Below are 18,354 nucleotides of genomic sequence, written 5' to 3' on the forward strand. Positions count from 1 at the left end.
GGCCCTGCCAATGTCCGGTGACATCTGGGGCCTCAACCGAAATCTACATAGCTGAGGTGCTTGGTGGGCACAGGAGGCTGCCTCAAGGACGTCTGTGCAACTGAACTGAGCTCCAGGGGTGGACACTGGCGAGGTGCTGGAAGGAAGCCATGGGAAGGAGAAATGTAGGGCCCTACCCTCATGATACCCCTAACAGGTTTGAAGTTGGCCCACCCTCCAATGAGGATCATGAGTGCTGGCTGTGATGGTGACGTCAAAGCAGAGGCCCTGCAGAGCCGGCACTGCCCAGGGCATCAAGCAGGGATCATCCTGATGCCCGCGGGTGGAGGGCAGGTCCTGGCACAGGAGGGTGAGGGTGCAGAGGTGCTGTCATGCTCCAAGGCAGCCATGACCTGGCTCTCTCCCACCAGACCTCCCATTTGCCCCCCAGGCTGCCCTGTGCCCAGCCAGCTTCTCTCAATTCTCACAAACTGAGGAATTCAGTGTGTAATTCTGGATTTGCACTAGGTTTTGAACTTAGCTCTGTGTGATTTCAAATAATAGTCACTGTTCACTGAGTGCCTACCTGGCACTGTGCGAGGCACTGACACAGTTTATTAAGAAATATCAGCCCACGAGCAAGCACAGGGAGTAATACCAGCTCAGGCCCTTCGCTGTCATTTCATTCAGTACCCACAGCGCAACAAGGGAAAACGAGATCATTTCACCCCGGGAAACTGAGGCTCCAAGGAGCAACAAGCAGGTTCTCTAAGAATAGCAAGGCCCGGATGTGGAGTCAGACTGGGCTCACAGAGGCCACGTTCCCCTCCCCTCCCCTCCTCTTAATTGTTCTGAGTCAGTTCACCTGCAAAATCAAAGTGGTGGGTGAGACAAGTGAGTTTCTAACTGTTTTTAGCCACAGACCCTTTGTTCAAATGAAGTCTTGAGGGGAAATGGACCGTGTCCAACGGGGAGAGACAAGGCTCTGCTGGAGTGAGTGTGGGAGTGGGAGGCGGGTTGCTCCCGCCAGCGGGGCTCCCCGCTCAGCTCTCCCGCGGGGCAGTGACCGCTGACCCCTGGCAGGGCCTGTCAAGCCTCGACCAGGCCTTCAGGCAGCGGCCCTCACAGGTCCTCCAGGAAGAGGCTCTCGGAGCTCCTCATCAGGGACAGCAGGTTCAGGGCCGAGACGCCGGGCACGTGGCCCGCACAGACCTGCAGCATGCGGACCAGGCGCTGCGCCATGGTGACCCGAAAGCTTTCTACCTGCAGGGGAAGAGCAGAGAGCTGCAGTCAGAGCAGCCACGCGGGGCTGCCTGAGGGGGGCTGGGGTCCGAGACAGGGGCACAGATCAGTGCACCGCTGCCCATCGCAGCCATGACCTCGTCCACGGCACGCCTCTCCAAGCAGCTTGCAGCTATCTCGGCTTACAACTCCTTCAAACACCCTCCAGGGACACCAGAGACGATGAGCCCTGCTCCAGAGGAAACGAAGGCTCAGCAGCAGGGCTGGCGAGGTAGGCAAACTGTCCAGAGTCACACACTTAGTGACCACGCAGCTGGCATCTCAACCAGGGGCCAGAGGCCCTGAAGGCTCCCTTACCTGGATCTGAGAAAGACACCCCAGGGATGGGCAGGAGGGGTGGGCGGAGAGCAGCCCTCACCGGGAGAAGGGAGATGCCTCCAACAAAGAGCCCCCGGACCAGGGCTTTGGGAGGCTGCGGGGCTGAGGAGTGTGGGTTACACTGTTCCCGGGCCTGGCACCAGCTGCTGCCGGCAAATAGGAGACACTCCATAAACGCTCATTGAACGTGACCTTAGATGCCCCCCGCCAGCAGGGGCCTCGGAAACACCGCTTCCTTCCCGGTCCCTCTCCAGCTGGGGAAGGCGCCGGGCTTACAGAGGCCCAAACCAGAGACAGGCATCCTCCCGTCCTCCTACTCTTACTCCCGCCATGTGTCACTTGTCACCCCCTCGGTCCTAAATCTGAGGTGAAGCCATGGTCCTCATCACACTGGCCTCATTCCCAGAGACTCTCCAGTAGAATCTGACGCAGCCCCTCCCTCCTTGAAATGGCGTTTTCTCCTTCGCTCCCAGGACCCAGGGTCACCCACTTTCCTGCCCACCTCCCAGGCTGCTCCCTCCTCTCTGTCCAGCACCTAAGTGCAGGGGGCTCCGGTGCCTGGCCCTCCCCACACTAACTCCTTAGATGACTGCATCCAGTTCTGTGGCTCTAAAACCACCTCAATCCCAAATTCCATCTCCAGACCTTCCCTCTCTGTGTCAGACACATGTATCAGCTGCCTGCTCGGTTTCTGTGTAATCTAACAGACACCTTAATCTTAGCATGTCCAAAGCGGAGCCCCTGGGAGTCCCCGAAACCTGCTCCTCCTACGGTCTTCCCTAGCTCAGCCAAAGGCCGAAAGCTCAAGTCCCCCGGACTCTTCTTGCTCTTGTGCCTCACATCCAGGCCACCAGCACAGTCTGCCACCTGGAAACAGCCAGTACCATAGAGCATCCCATCTCCCTCCTCCCTGGCACCACCGAGTCCAGGCCACTGTTAACTCTTCTAGAAACAGCCGCTCGGCGTGACTCCCTACTCCTGCCCTTGCCTCCCTTCAGTCTACTCTCCTCTCAACAGCTGCAGGGATCCACTTAAAACCCCAGCCAGGCCACCTCCCATCCTTGCCTCACCCTGCAGTGGCTCTGGTTTTACTCAGAGTAAAAGCCACTTCCTTTGCTACTGCCCACAGGACCTACTGATCTGGCCACACTATCACTCTGATCTCCCCCTACTCTGCCCCTTGTTGGTCTGCTCCAGCCACCCACATCTCCCTGTGGGACCTTGAACACACCAGGCAAGTTCCAGACTCAGGGCCTTTGCACATGCCGCTTCTCCTGCTTAGTGTGCTTTGCCACCAGGAGCCTTGATGGCTTGCCATTTTTTGTTGCTTTTTTAAATGTTTTTTATTTCAGAGAGGAAGGGAGAAAGAAACATCAATGATGAGGGAGAGAGTCATCGATCAGCTGCTTCCTGCACGCTTCCTACCTGGGATTGAGCCCGCAACCCAGGCATGTGCCCTGACTGGCAATCAAACCGTGACCTCCTGGTTCATGGGTCGACACTCAACCACTGAGCCATGCTGGCCGGGTGGTAGCTTGCCTTCTTACTGCCTTTGTCTTCACTTAAAGGCCGCTTTTTTAGTGAACACCCTATCTAAATCTTACTGCTTCTCCAACACCTGACATGTCACCCCCCCCCCCCCCATTTTCTAACAGATTATGCATTCTACGTCTGCTTCGTCCACCAGAATAGAGCTGGGATTTTTTTATTTACTGTTTGGTTCTATGCCGCATCCCTAGTGCCTAGAGGAGTGCTTGGCACACTGCAGACATGTAAGAACTATTTGTTGAATAAATCCTCTTACTCTAAGTTCTGTGGCCTTTGCCTCCGAAATATAGCTCCAAGCCACTGGCTCAGGCTCTGCAGCCTGCCTCCAGTCTCTGGCCAGGCCTCCTCCAATCACACACCACACTCCAGAGGCCTGGCCCCCAAACCCAAGTCTGACCACATTCCAACTGCCTCTGTCACCTACAGGAAGGAAGGACTTAATCCCACCACCAGGCTTCTAAAGCTCTGCAAATTCTTCTGTTGCATATATAACGTGCCCGTCCATCTCACTAGATTCTGAGGGTCAATGTCTGACTCCTTTGTGTTCTCAGGGATCAGAACTCAGAAATCGGCAGAGCTAGGAAATAATTTCAGTGGGTGAATCCCACACCTCGCTGAGTGGGTTTCCTCATGTGTAAAGGGGGTGATAATTCTTGCCGTGCAAAGACTCAAAATATGGTGGGACCCAAACTTGACTACGTGGAGGAGTGTGACCTGAAAGGTCCTAGGAGTGATGACTGTCCAAACACTGGGCCCTCCCTCTGAGGGACGCAGGTCTCGGTTCTCAGCAGGTCTGAGGGGGACTGGAAATAGCAGCCACGGGCCTTTTCTGAAGTTCTCAGGCTCCAGGTAACCCAGGACCTGGTGTGGCCTGCCACCTACTGGCCATGCGCGGAACTGCACCGCCCACCACCCGGTTAGCCGACATCCTCATGCACTGGCCACGACTATTGGCAACAGTCATAGATTCTGCTAATGCTCCTGACATCTCTTGCTTACACTCATAAAGCTAAATTCCACTCAGAGGTAAAATAAAAGAAGTAATCTTCTTCTCACCCATGTTCACAGATCTCCTAAATTCTACTCTCAGATTGGAGGGGTCCACAGACCGCAGAATAAGAACCCGTGATCCAGATGGTGGTGAAGGGCCGCATGCTGACTCAATTCTGTTACATCACTTTGCCTTTGGGAATGGGTGTCTTCATACCAGAAACACAAGTCTTCTAAATAAGCCTCAAAGCCAATAAATAGACCCCAAAGCCACCTGAGCAGGCCTGGTGCATGGGTAGGGCAGCCCAGGCCCTGGAGCCCTCAGCAGACCTCCCGGGGAGCAGCATCAACTCCTGCTCAGGACCCTCTAGCAAAGTTGTCAGGATTCGTGCTGCAGAAGGAGAGGCTAAAGAGCAAACAGAAACCTGCTCGGCACTGCCCACAATTAGGGCTCACCTTCAGAAACACCAACAGAAGTGAGTCAGGGCAGAACCAACACCATATGTATCCATCCAACATCTACCCACCCAGCCACCATTCCCACTGCCTGCTGGACACTCTGCCCCAAGCTGGGACTGGACAAGGTCTGCAATCAGAGCGGTGAGGGGACACGGCATTCTGACTGCCCGGGTCATGAGGATGCACTGGTTAATGGGACAGATGAGGTTCCCGGCCTCACAGCTCTTATCCCTTGTAAGAGAGTGAGATATTAACATGGACCCACAAATACACACACAGGCTTGGTTACGAGTAGAGAAAACAAAACAGAAGAATAAGCCAGGTAAGAAGGGATAGCACCTGGCACATACGAGGCACTGAAGATGAATATATGTCATCCACTTCACATTTGTGTACCCAAGGCTTAGAATGACCCATCCAAGCCACAGTCAGTAAGTGGACAAGCCAGGATTCAAACCAGGACCTTGTGTCTCCACGTCAGGATCCTCACTCAGTACTCAGGGGTCCTTGGAGCAGTCCCGATGAGCCCACTGTGCGCTGACCGCCACTCCCCACACCCGCGTGATGGATCCTCACCTCCAGGTCACAGAAGAGCAGGGGGCTCCGGTAGGCTTGGGCCAGCTTCAGCACGGTGTTCCGGTGGATGCTGCAGTGACTCTCCCGCCCGGCTGCAAAGAAGCGGTGAGTGCTGCGGCTGTGCCCGCTACCTTCACGCTGCCATCTAGGAAGACTGGGCCAGGCAGCTTACTTCCCTCTCTGGGCCTGTTTCTAACTAGTCGGGGTGATAACCCTGTTCCATCTCCTCTTCAGGGCTGTTGAGATCAGGTTAGAAAGTAAGGCTGAAAGGGCTTTGGAAGGGCTATGAAAAGTTTCCTGGTCTATAAAAGGTGACAGTAACAGCCCCACTGAGTTACCATAGCGACTCAGTGGATTGACATATAAAAATGACCTCGCATTCATTTAGTCACCAATGCTTTTTATTTCTATTTTTTTTAAAGACTTTTTAAATTGACTTTAGAAAGAGAGGAAAGGAAAGGGAGAGAGACAGAAACATCAATGTGAGAGCGAAACATCGATTAGCTGCCTCCTCCATGCCCCCTACCAGGGATCGAGCCTGCAACGTGGGCATGTGCCCTGCCTGGGAATAGAACCGGCAACCTTTTGGTGCCCAGGATGATGCCCAACCAACTAAGCCACACAGGCCAGGGCTCACCAATGCTTTCTGAGAACAATCTGTGCCAGGCTCACAGTTCAGCTCAGGGGGCAGACAGGTAAAATGCACCGTCAGTGCAGGATGGGTACCCCGTGGTCCCAGATTGCAGGGCTGGTCAGGGAGGCTTCCCCAGGACAGCGAAAAGAGAGGTTATTAGGCAGAAGAGGAAGAGAGTATCTAAGAGAAGCCATATGGCTCAGGAATATGACTACGTATGAATCTCAGCTCTACTACTTTTTAGCTATGGGGCCTTGGGCAAGTTACTTAACCTCATGACCAGTTTCTTCGGCTATAAAAGAGAGACTAATACCCACCTCAAAGGGTTGTTTGTGAAGACTAGTGACATAAAACAAGGCACCCAGAGCAGTGTCTGGCAGACAGTGGGTGCTCAGTGAAGGCTAGCTATCGTTATTTCCACTGCTAGTAACACAAAGTTGCAGAGACAGTAGACTTGTTCAGAGGACGCAAGCTGAACCAAAGAACGGGAGAGCTAGGAGGTGAGAGTGGGCAGGAAGGCAGGGGCCAAGCTACAGAACATGCTGGGCCTTTACAGGAGTTGGGTTTTACTCTAAAACTACCAGGAAACTCTAAACAATGATCTCAGCAGAATTAACTCAGTGGAATGACCCGCTCAGACGTGCTTTTAGAAAGACCGACAACAGGTCAGATTCCATCAGCCAGGTGCTACCACAGTGCAAGGGGTCCACCACAGTGCCAACTGCCCTGGGTGGGGGTGGGCAGGGGCGGGCGAGGGATGCACTTACCGCCCGTGGCGAGGAAGCCCACCTTCCCCAAGAAGAAGGTCGCATCCACATGGTGCAGGGACTCCTCCACATTCTGCAGGCTGGGGTGCCAGGCCGGGGAGAGAAAACAAACCAGAGGACAAGCCTTACAACAGAGCGCAGTGGCCCGCTCCCCACCCCAGGGAGGCCAGAGAACAAGGAGGTGACAGGAAGCTGCCCAGCGTACTGGAATACTGGGTCCTTTTCATTTTCTCAAACTGCTTTTGATTACAAAGTGACCCAAGCCTGTCAAGTAGTGAAACAGGAAATATGGATGTATAATTAAACAGTAAAAGCCCCCTTCTCCAGTGCCACCCTTTAGTCCCAACTCCCCAGAGGGAACTGCTGCCAGCCGTTTGGGGTGTAACTCTTCTAGAATGTTTTTCACATGCAAATACAGACAGGGAAGCATCCACGTATCTGTCTCATTCTCTGGACCGACCACAGCACCACACAGTTGTCCCAGTGATGGGCACTCCCGTGGTCTCCGCCCCTTCCTCAGTGCAAGAATGCTGCAGGCACACTCCTTTACACAGCCTTACACGTCCAAGCAAATGTGTCTGGAGTACAGAATGGCTGGGTCTTTTTAAAATGTATATAGGTATTGCCAAATCGCTTTCTAATCAGGTTACAGTGTTTAGACAAGGCACCTGGCCTTCGGCAAGGCTTTCACTTCCTGCGGTCCAGGGAATGAGTGATGAAGGCATCTATGGTCTCCTGGTCAAAAAGCCATCTTGGTCAGGAGGCCCCGGCCAAGGTTTCGGCCCAAACAAGGCTAACAGCAATGATGTGCCTGCCCCTAAGTGTGGCTGGAGAGCAGCATTTCTCTGAAAACTAGCCAGGATCCCTTTTGGTGAACAGAGAGGCTTCACCCAAACAGCAATAGGTCTGCTGAGCCAGGACGCTTGGGAGTCATGGCAGCTGACGATTGCTCAGCCCGTCACAGGCTTAAGTCACTGCTGACCAGTTCCGCCTGGTCGGAGGGTGAGTCTGGACTTAACCCTGATGCTACCTGTGTCTGGTGTCGCTATGCCCCTGGGATCCCAGATGTTTTGCCCACAGCTTCTCTTAATCCCCACCATAGGCCCAGAGGTTGTGTTGGTTTCTGTCCTGCACCTCGTGCCCTGCCTAACCTCAGCCAGCTGTCCCCCAGGGGGGAGAGGGCACACCTCCCTTCTGCGCTCCTCAGGCTGGCTACAGTCCTGTCCCCAGGGCTGCCATCACCACAGGGAGGCCAGGCCAGGCCACTCCAGCTGCCACGGCCATGGCCCCACACTAGACTGGGCTCCTGACCTCGCACAGGTTGTAATAGTCCCCTACGCCCTATACTTTTCACATTAACTCTTTGCCTGGAACATGTGTTCACTCCCATCTTTACCTGGCTAACTCCTCCTCACCTTTCAGGTGTCACCTCCACCAGAAAGTCCACCCTGACTAAGTCCTGAGAGTTAAAGGTCTTGTGTGGGCTCTCACAAGTGTTCGAAAGACTAGCCTTCTCCCACAGTGGACTAGGAACACATTGAGGACAGAGGTCTGTTTCAGTCATTCTGCGCCTGCTGTCAGGGATACAGAGCAGACCTCAGAAAGCATTAGTTAGATGACAGATGACACTGCTAGGAGTTATTAGTGTCTTTTAAACATCTTCTACTGGCCACTGGCTCTCCCTCCTCACCCTCTAGGTTAACCCTAGGCAGCCTCTCCCTGCCTCCTCTCCTTCCCATCATAAGTGAGGTCCCTGTCCCAGCACACCCCTAAGCCAGGGCCACCTGAGCCCCGACAGCCCGTCCTCTGGCTCTCACCTGTATTTGCTGTGCAGGTTGACCACGAACACAATGAGGTCAATTCGGGGGCGATTCACACTGGAGGGCAGAGGGAGGGAATGTGCCAAGTGGCTGAAAAACAAGAAACTGCAGAACTTAAGATACATGTACCCACGTTCCCGTGACCATTTACATGTCCGTCATAGAACAAGAGGCCATCAGAGGTGCTTCACCTATTTACCAGATGCCCTCCTGGGCACGAAACCCCAGGTGAGCAGACGGGCAGGGCGGGTCCTACCCCGATTACTTTCTTCTGACTCCTCTGCCAGAAAGGAGTTCTGTTTAGTAACCGCCTTGGCAAGAGGGAGCTTTGGATAGAAGATGGCATGGGGTTAGCACGCTAACTGCATGCTGGAAGGGAGGCCAGGCTCAGAAGACGGTGCTGAACTGTGAAGCTTAAGGGTTAAGACTGAACTCCTTTGGAGTGTGAGAGATGTAGGTTCAAATCCCAGTTCTGTCAATTACCAGCTATGTGACTCTAGACAAACCACCCTCATCACTCTTGTCTGGACTTGGTCTCTGGTTGTCAAATACCCACCTGAAGGGTTTTTTTTAACCTTCTACTTCTGCCCATTTCCATGTATTCCTATTACCCATCTCCTCCCACCCCCACCTTAGTTACAAAAAGTACAAAAAACACAAAAGTTAAAAAATACACACACACAGCCCTGGCCAGTGTGGCTCAACTGGTTACGCTTCCCATGCACCAAGGGGTCACCGGTTCAATTCCTGGTCAGGACATGTGCCCAGACTGTGGGCTCGATCCCTGGTTCGGTGGGCACAGGAGGCAACAGATTGAGGTTTCTCTCTCTCTCTAATTCAATAATAATATATTTAAAACACACACACACTCCTAAAAGTCCAGTTACATAGAAATTACTACTATTAACATTAATTAGAACATTTTTCTAAACATCTCTTCATGTATATAACATACTATACACATTCAGACACTAGAATAGATATAATCTAAAAATAGGATAATAGTATTAATTTAATTTGCATTTAATGAAAGCAAAAAAACTAAAGTAGAATTGAAAAAAATAGACGAACCTAGATAAATTATTTTTTAATCACAGAGATTATTTCCTGGAAGTACCTAATTAAGAAAACATTAGTATATTGGTATCATTTTAAACTATATGTTTCAATGTTATCTATATTGGATTATCTGTTACAAATAACAAGAACATTAACATTCTTATATCTTACCCTACCATTTGGACAAGACGTTATTATTATTATTGTTATTATTATATATATTTCTATTTTGCTCTAACTATAATATTGGACCTAGGCTGATGAAGCTGTCACTCTGGAACACTGAGGTCGCCATGAGAGAGGCAAAGGGAGCTGAGGAGGCTCTCTCTGTCAACTAAATAGTTCATCAATAAAGAGATAAACACCCAGCCAGGCGTGGGTCGGCCGTTGAGCATCGACCTAGGATTCAGGAGATTGCGGTTCAATTCTAGGTCAGGGCACATGCCCGGGTTGTAGGCTCATGCAGGAGGCAGCTGATCAAAGACAACTCTCTCATCATTGATGTTTCTATTTGTTAGATCACCTATGGTATTATTTTTGGCCCTTTTTGGCCCTCAGCTCTGCAACCGCCCTCTTCCTTTTATTCTGTTGTTTTATTGTTTGGTCTTTGAATGCCTCTTAAAAATTCAGATTCTTATTAAATTCCTAAATGGCACAAAATACTCAAAAAGGAGCTTTCTTCTTTTTCCAGAGTGGTTCTTCATCAGATTTCTGCATGTCATGTGACTTGCCCTTGTTTTGGCAAAGATTTCCATGACACTTCTTTCTATTGGGCTCAATGTAGGCAATTTTGTCCACATTTTCCATTTACCCTGATGCTAATTAAATAAATTATTGTTATCTTTTTATTTTAATTTTTTTATTTTAAAACATATCTTTATTGATTTCAGAGAGAGGAAAGGAGAGGGAGAGAGAGAGATAGAAACATCAATGATGAGAGAGTCATTCATCAGCTGCCTCCTGCAAGGCCCCCGACTGGGGATGGAGCCCGAAACTCAGGCATGTGCCCTGATCGGGAATCGAACTCTGATCGCCTGGATCCTAGGTCAATGCTCAACTGCTGAGCCATGCCCGGCCGGGCTAAATAAATTATTTTTAAAAAACCCTTTCCTATTTCTAAGCTGTGGGTTTGAGATAGTTGGTTGTGTTCGACGTTCTGTGGCCTAAGAGGCTGGCAAGATGGGTAAAGCACAGACAGGCCTATGAACAATCTTTATTTAGAAAAAAAAAAAAGATTATGTTCCCTCATCAGAGGCTTTTTAAAGTGCTGCATCAGGATTTATTCTACCTAGTCAGGGGTATTTCCAGTTCCCACGGAGGAAATGCCCTTTAGATTTGGATGACTGGAAGGAATTCAACAGGGACCCCAGAAGCTTATCTTCCTATCAGTGCAAACAACACCGACATACATACAGTCCCTTGACTCCTTCAGCAGTTGTTTCTACTTCCCATTAGAAGAAGGAAAACAAAATATACTTCCTCAGTCACCTTTTCTCCAAATTTGGGGGGGTACATCACTGTGCCAGACACTGGGGATTCACCAGTGAACAAAGGTCAAAGTCCCTGCCCGCAAGGGGCTGACCTTGGGGCCCATGGGCGTGGTAGACAGGCAATGAGTGAACGAACAGGTGAGCAAGGAAATTTCTTATGGTGACAAGTGTCAGAGGAAGAGAACAAGTGTGCGACAGAGTGATGGTGGATACTTTAGATGGGGGCGGGGTGAGCGGGGGCAGATGGGCCGTTAAGGAGGGTGCAGGGGTTCGCCAACCCGCTCCACCTGCCCCCGCCTCTCGGGAGGCTCCTCCGCTGTCCCTCGCGCCCGGGCCAGAGCTCAGGCCACAGCCGAGCCATCGGTCACCCCCAGCTTCAGCTACTTACACCTTCAGGTTGGAGGCGCAGTCCTCCTTGAGCATCGAATCGGCCAGCTGCTGCAGAAGCGCATCCTCCGTGCCCACCAGCTGCCCAGAGAGAGAAGGCGGCCGGTTGATAACTGGGCACAGCGGTCCCTCTGCAGGGCATAGGGATCCGGGCACGGACCGAAGGCGGCCACGACCCCCAGGGTTCTGGCTCCAGCGTGCAGGACGCCGTCTACGGAAAGAAGTCTCCGCCAGGCGCGGGCTGAGCGCCCGAGGTTTGCACCCTCTCGGGTCCTGGCCGCCCAGCTCTTCCCACCTCCCGGACCCTCCCTCGGACTGCTCCGGGCTTTACTCTGAGACGAAGAAAAAGCAAGTCCTGGGGGCCAGAAACCAATCAGAAACCGGGAAATAGTCACCAGCGCACCTACTGGTGGGGGAATCCTTCCGTCTCAGACGGAGGCTATTCCGATTGGTCCAGGGTGTGGCCATCCCGCCCACCACCCCAGCGCGAACAGCGAGCGCGAGCCCCAAGGAGAGCGCAGAGCCCCGGGCCGCCGAAGCACAGCCGAGGAGGAAAGGCGGCGGGGGAAGCGGGGCCGCTGACCCTACCAAGATGGTGGCCGCGTTCAGGCCGGGCAGCTGATCCTGCCACCGCAGCACCGACATCCCAGGCGCAGGTCCCAGGCGCAGGCGGAACCGGCGCTCGGGCGGTGCGCGCCAGGCTTTCAAACCTCCCCGCGGCTCACCCCTGCTGCTCCCGCCAGGGGCACGTGACCCTCTCTGGGCGGGGCGGAGCCCTCCCTCTTAAAGGAACCGCGGCCTCCTTTTCTGAGGGGCGGTCCAGCGCTGGCCCCAGGCTCTGAAGGTGCTGCCCATGCGACCGGCCTTCTAGTTCACGCCTCGGAGAAAGAAGGTATTCAGTGACCCACTCGTTCACTCATGCTCATTCCCTGTGTCCCGCCCCCCTTTTCCCTTTAAGTCTTACCCGAGGATATGCCTTCACTGACTCCCAGAGAGGGAGGAAGTGGCTTCATGGAACCCCTGCCCCAGACAGGTGGAGCTTTGACTCCCCTACAAGGGGTGTGGGGGGCACTCCCCCGGAGTCAGATAGTAATGAGTACTCTGAAAATAGAGTAAGGCAGGCGAGGGGATAAATAGAGGTGGGTAGGAAGAAGCTTCGGTAGGTCAGGAGAGGCCTCTGGACCTTGGTGATGTTTGAGCAGACGCCCGAATTCAGCGAGGAGCCAATGAACTATTTTTTTTTTCTTTTTTAATATATCTTTATTGATTTCAGAGAGAGGAAAGGAGAGGGAGAGAGAGACATAAACATCAATGATGAGAGAGTCATTGTTCAAGCCCACAGCCGGGCATGTGCCCTGACCGGGAACCGAACCCTGATCGCCTGGATCCTAGGTCGAAGCTCAACCGCTGAGCCACTCCCGGCCGGGCTCAATGAACTATATTGAAGAGGCGTCAGGCCGAAGGAGCAGCATGTGCTAAGATGCCCAGGGGAGCATTCCTGACACTTCTGAGGAGCAGCAGGGAGCTGAGGGCCCGGTGACCAAGTCGTGGAAAAACTCTGGGCCCTGGTCAGCACTTTCTAGGAGGGACCAAGCTGAGAGCCAATAGGTCAGCGTGTCCTTAGTGCCTGCCTTGGGCCAGGGCCAGTGTTGGGAGAGTGACCCCGGCACCAGAGGTCACCCCTGCTCCAAGGAGCCATCAGTGGTTGGGTGGGCAGGTGACAACAGCCAAATGCAGCGCAGTGAGTGACAGCCACCTGGAGCAGCAGGAGCCCAGGTGGAGGTGTATAAAGGATCCCTTGGGAGCCTCTGCAACACTGCGCAGGGAGGCAACTGTTGGGTGAGGTGTCCCGGTGAGTTGGTGCTTGCAACATGGGCAGTGCCATAGAAGATGGTTGTGTGTAGGGTCCATACTGTGATGAAAGGTAGGGATTGGCAAGAAGGCCAGACCCAGGCCTGGAGGTTTTGTATCAAGAACACCTTGAACTGGCAGGGCCTCCAGAGATTCTCTGGGCCAATGGTTTTCAAATTGGCTTCTGTGGAGCCCTGGGGAGATGTCTCAAGGGCACTGTGAGGGGCAGGGGAAGCTGTGTGGGTGGGGTCCAGAAAGGATGCCCACCTCACCATTTAACAAAGCGGCTCTCGCTTTATCTCTGTTACTCATTGAGCTTCCATAAGTTTTTGTGTGAATAAAGAATCATGAAGGCCCTGGCTGGTGTGGGTCAGTGGTTAGAGCGTTGGCACACACACCAAAGGGTCATGGGTTTGATTCCTGGTCAAGGGCACGTACTTGGGTTGCAGGTTTGATCCCCAGTCCCCATAGGGGCACATGCGTGAGGCAGTCAATCAATGTGTCTCTCTCACGTCGATGTTTCTCTCTCTCCCTCCCTTCCACTCTCTCTAAAGATCAATGGAAAAAATCTCCTTGGGTGAGGGTTAACAAAAAATAATAATCATGAGGCTAAAACAATATCTAAAGGCCGCTGATCCCATTTTTTACAGATTTATTAAAGTATAGTTGACATACAATAAGCTATACATATTTAAAGTACATACTTTGATAAGTTATGACATATAGAAAGCCCCCACCACAATCAGGATAATGAAAAAGCCCGTAACCACCGCACCCCCCGGGCTTCTCCGCACCCCTCTGTCAACCCTTCCCCAACTCCTCCCTGCCCTCCCACTCCAACTGTGGAAAAGCACTGTGGCAGCTTTGCTCACAATAGCCTAGCCCTGGAAACAACCCAAACGCCCTTCAGAGGTGAAGAGATAAACAAGTTGTGCACTGGCACAGGCAACATCAGTGAGTGGTGAAAGCACTGTGCTGAGCCGGACACAAAAGAGTGCATGCCGTGTGATCCCATCGAAATGACATTCGAACACAGGCCAACTAGTCTGTGGTGATGGACATCAGGTCAGCGAGTGCCTTTGGGAAGGAGGTATTGACTGACGAAGGCAGGAGGGAACTGCCCGGGGCGATGGAAATATCCTAGACATTGACCTGGGTGGTGGTTGCACAACTGTATACATGAGTAAAAATTCATCGCGTAAGATTTGCATTTTCCTGTATGTACTTTACACCTCCATGAAAATGCCTCTGTGAAGTCCACTCACTCTCCTTGCCCTGTGCTGGGGAGGACCCGCCACCCTTGCAGGGACCCAGATGGTTCCAGAGCTGTGGGTGGAGAACCCAGGATCCTGAAGTCATCTCACCCGCAGCCTTTCCCACCTGCCTGTCCTCAGGTTTCTGGGAATGAACTCCCCGGGGAGAGCGTCTTCTCCACCCTGTGGGCCTCTGGGGCTGCTCTCTCCTCCTGAGACAAAAACCACTGCTGTTTACCGAATGCTCACTGGCATATGGGGGTGCTTAGTGCCCGGGGCCCATAACTATCTTAAGCCATATTCCCGCTAGAGGGTGTGTGGGGCTGGTGAGGCAGAACTGGGAGGGGGAGCCCCTGCGTGGGAGCCAGACCAGGGCTCAGACCCTGGCACTGTGACCTTCTTGCCCTGTGATCCTGAGTGACGAATAAGTGAGTTAACAGAAAGCTCTGGAAGCAGTGTTTGGCCCTTGACAAATGCTACATCGGACCAATGTGTCTGACTCTCAGTCTCCATCTTTGTTCTTTCCTCTATAACATATGATCCTCATTGGTTCTACTGGTAACTGCTGGTGTCCCCACCCACTTGCCAGGGACCCCAGTCTCTCCCTATTCCCAAAGGCAAGCCTCCAAACCCTCCCTGTTATCTCAGTTGGGGTCCCCTCCTCTCCAGGCCCTCCAGCTGGGGGGCCCAGAGGCCTGCTGGGTGACTCCCAGTCCTCTCCGGATTCCCCCAAACCCGCCCTGCCTGTCATTCTGTACCACGTGCACAGTGCGAGGGATCCAGAAGAAAAGGCTAGTTGCCTGGGCAACGGAGGATAATGCCCTGGCTCTGCCAGGCTGCTGATTGGCTGAGACAGATCCCGCCTCCTGCCATCCTGAGGGTGGGGGGCAGAGGACAGGGTCTCGGATGGGCAGGGAGAGGTACCAGGGTGCCGAGCCAGTCCAGGACTGTCACCTTCTGGCCCAGCCCGAAGCCCTGGGCCTGAGAAGCTCTGTCTCCCGTGGGGGCATTGGCCTCGCCCTTTCTCTGCCTCCAGCACCCAGGACGGCGGCAGATGGCAGTGTCTCTGGGGATAGCAGCTGTGACTAAGTCCACGGACCAGTGCTGAGCTGCTGAGCCGCTAGGCTGAGGCAGTGTGCTCAGCGCCGAGTCCCTGGAACTGGCATCTGCAGGGCGTGAGGTGGGTCTGTGAGCATGCGGTGGGTGGGGGACTGAGTGGCATCAATGGCTTGGGAGGCAGGGAGAGGGGCTGTGCTACCTCACAATGTTCTGGAAAGGACCTTGGCTGGAATGGGACTGGAAAATTCCTTATAGGTCATCTGGTAACCCCCACCCCCACCCCATTACTGTGCATGGGGAACACTGAGGTCCAGAGAAGGTGACCAGTGGCCCAAGGTCACAAAGAAGGCCAGTGAGTGTTTTGCTTCAACTGGACCAGTCCACTGAGAAGCCAGGGAAAGGGCTAAGGGTCCTCGGTCTGGCCCTGAATGCCTGGGATTTTGCTCATGGGGCTGGAGAGGTTGGGAGTCCCTGGACTCCACTTCTCAGAGCCACAACATTGCAGCTGAAACGACTTCTGCTCTGCCTGAGCACCCGGTTCCCATGTTTAAGCTGAAGGGAGACTGGGGTCCTGGCTGTGGCCAAGGGAGGGGGTACCTTGGTTTTAGTCAGGCTAGTTTGGAGAAGCCTTTCTGCTTGGGGACCCCCTTCTCCCCTCCCCCAGCTCAGGCAGCACCAGGCAATTCTGAACTCTATCTGGTGCTCCAGAAAGCAGGCAGAAAGGAGGGCACCGTGCTCGCCTGACTCTGTGCCATCAGAGCACTCTTCATTAGATTCCTCCATGAGTGAGGCACCTTGAGACGTGTCTGTGCTTCAGAACAGCCAGCAGGGACCCTGGGGGACGGGGAGGGGGCTCCAGATGGATGCAGGACTGGAAAGCAGCATCTCTCCCTCCCCTGGGTCACAGCCCACCTCCCATACCCACATGGAAGTCCAGGGACAAGAGGAACTGGAATTTGGAGACAGAGGTCCCAGAAGCTGGGACTTCTTGTCAGCCTGCCCTGGAGGTCATTGCATCCGGCCCCTTTCTTTCCTCCAGGAAGCCAAGGTGGGCCTCTGCTTATGTGCCTCCCCACCCAGGAGGATTCAGACCTCAGGGCATCACTGGGATTTGGGGTCCAGCTCTGTCACTTCCCAGTTGGGTAACTGAGGCCAAGTGAGTGAACCTATCTGGGCCTCAGTTTCTGTCAAAAATGGACAGCCACACCTACCCCATAGGCCTCTGTAAGGTTTATGAACGCTTTCTAATAGTTCTCTCCCTTCCAGGCAGGCAGAGGGGGACTCCTCACCCCAGCCCTTTCTTACAGCTCAGGAAGGGTTTGAGGGTGGGTTAAATGGGTCTGCTTTACCCTGTTTCTGGAGATTATCTGTGATCTGGCTTTTGAAGTATGAATAGGAGTTTGCCCTATGAACATGAATGCAAAGGACACTCCAGGGAAAAGACAGAGAATGCAAAGGTGGGGACTGTGTAACATGCACATAGGTGACTGGCAGCAGTTCCATAGGGGCACTTAGGGTGGGAGGTGAGGCTGCAGAGGTTGGCAGAGGGTGATGTGAGCACAGCTGGGTGATTCTTAGGAGTCGATGTATGTAACGTTGTTCAAGCACCTTACACCTGCCACCTCCCACTTTCCTGCCTCTGGTTCCCTGGACATAACAGGCAGTATTCACTGAGGGCCGATTCCGTGCCAGGCAGCATGGTGCAAAATGCACTTTAGGCACTGTCTTGTTAAACATTCACAATGACCTTAAGAAGTGGGACCTACTTTGATCCCCATTTTATAGATAAGGAAACCGAGGCTCAGAGAATAAGAACAAACTACTGTATAACACTTCTTATGTGCCAGACACTGGTCTGAGCATTTCACATAAGTTAATTCATTTAACAGTCACAATAGCCCTATGATCTTAGGTACTATTTTTGTTCCCATTTTACAGATGTGGAAACCAAGGCCCAAGTTTTTTGGGCTGGCACCTGCATCCACATTCTTATAAGTATGAACGTGGGCATGGGCCTGAATTCGGGAGCCTATGTGGTCCCTGTTGATTTCAACCAGGTTCCCTGGGGATGGGTGTTTGTTTACCACCCTTTCACCAGCCACACCTCACCAGGATGTGTGGGTGGCCAGGGACCCATCCATCTATGAGGGGACGGCAGCAAGTGGCAGCTTATGTAACTAACTGCGGGCCCAGTTGGGACAGCTTAGAGGAAGCGTCGCCCAAGTTGTCCTTTACTGGGTGCTCTGAGGGGCCAGTCACCTCAGTGAAGCCCCACTGGGTTCTGGACGCTGAGGCCCCGGCAGGCACCTTGCTGGAGAGGCTGAGCCAGAGCTGCAGCGCCTCTCATGGCGAGTGGGAGCTGGGCCCCTGTGATGGGGCAGCTCTGTGCTCCGTCGGGGTGTCCAGTCTTGCTCAGGCACTGCCCCCACTCTCCTGAGCCTCGTTCTCCCGTCTGTGAAGTGCTGCTCGGACCCCCCGGCTCTGTGGACCCCTGTGGGCCACCCTGGGTGGGCGGGCAGGACGGGTGGCCTGTGCCGGCCTCACCACCCGTGTCTCAGCAGCCGAGGCCGCGCGATGCCGCACTTCCTGGACTGGTTCGTGCCTGTCTACCTGGTGGTCTCCGTGCTCATCCTGGTGGGCTTCGGCGCCTGCATCTACTACTTCGAGCCCGGCCTACAGGAGGCGCACAAGTGGCGCATGCAGCGCCCCTCGGTGGACCGTGACCTCCGCAAGACGTTGATGGTCCGCGACAACCTGGCCTTTGGAGGCCCAGAGGTCTGAGCTGAAGGCTCTGGGCTGGGGGTTGGGCACTGGGCACCCTCCCCAGCCCCACCTAGCCCGGAGACCTGGAGCAAAGAGAGG

The 18,354-nt window shown here is 53.6% G+C and overlaps 2 protein-coding genes across 3 annotated transcripts; one reads left to right on the forward strand and one right to left on the reverse strand.

Moving 5' to 3' along the window:
- Positions 1–449: 449 nt before the first annotated feature.
- CENPM (centromere protein M) lies at positions 450–12,032 on the reverse strand. Of its 2 annotated transcripts, none has more exons than XM_016210266.2 (6): positions 11,918–12,032; positions 11,331–11,410; positions 8,391–8,450; positions 6,574–6,653; positions 5,173–5,264; positions 450–1,242 (listed from the first exon to the last, which is right to left on the reverse strand). In XM_016210266.2, the coding sequence occupies exons 1-6, from the start codon at positions 11,972–11,974 to the stop codon at positions 1,102–1,104; spliced, it is 510 nt and encodes a 169-aa protein (XP_016065752.1). In that variant the 5' UTR covers positions 11,975–12,032; the 3' UTR covers positions 450–1,101. The 2 variants fall into 2 exon arrangements, with proteins under 2 accessions (XP_016065752.1, XP_016065751.1); XM_016210265.2 differs by having other exon boundaries at positions 454–1,242; positions 8,391–8,483.
- Positions 12,033–18,066: 6,034 nt separating this feature from the next.
- On the forward strand, positions 18,067–18,354 carry SMIM45 (small integral membrane protein 45). Its single transcript, XM_087814013.1, has one exon. It carries the CDS (start codon positions 18,067–18,069, stop codon positions 18,271–18,273), a length of 207 nt encoding a protein of 68 aa, XP_087670139.1. The 3' UTR covers positions 18,274–18,354.

The sequence above is a fragment of the Miniopterus natalensis genome, chromosome 2 (assembly GCF_054644295.1).
Source record: "Miniopterus natalensis isolate mMinNat1 chromosome 2, mMinNat1.hap1, whole genome shotgun sequence".
Lineage (NCBI taxonomy): Eukaryota > Metazoa > Chordata > Mammalia > Chiroptera > Miniopteridae > Miniopterus > Miniopterus natalensis.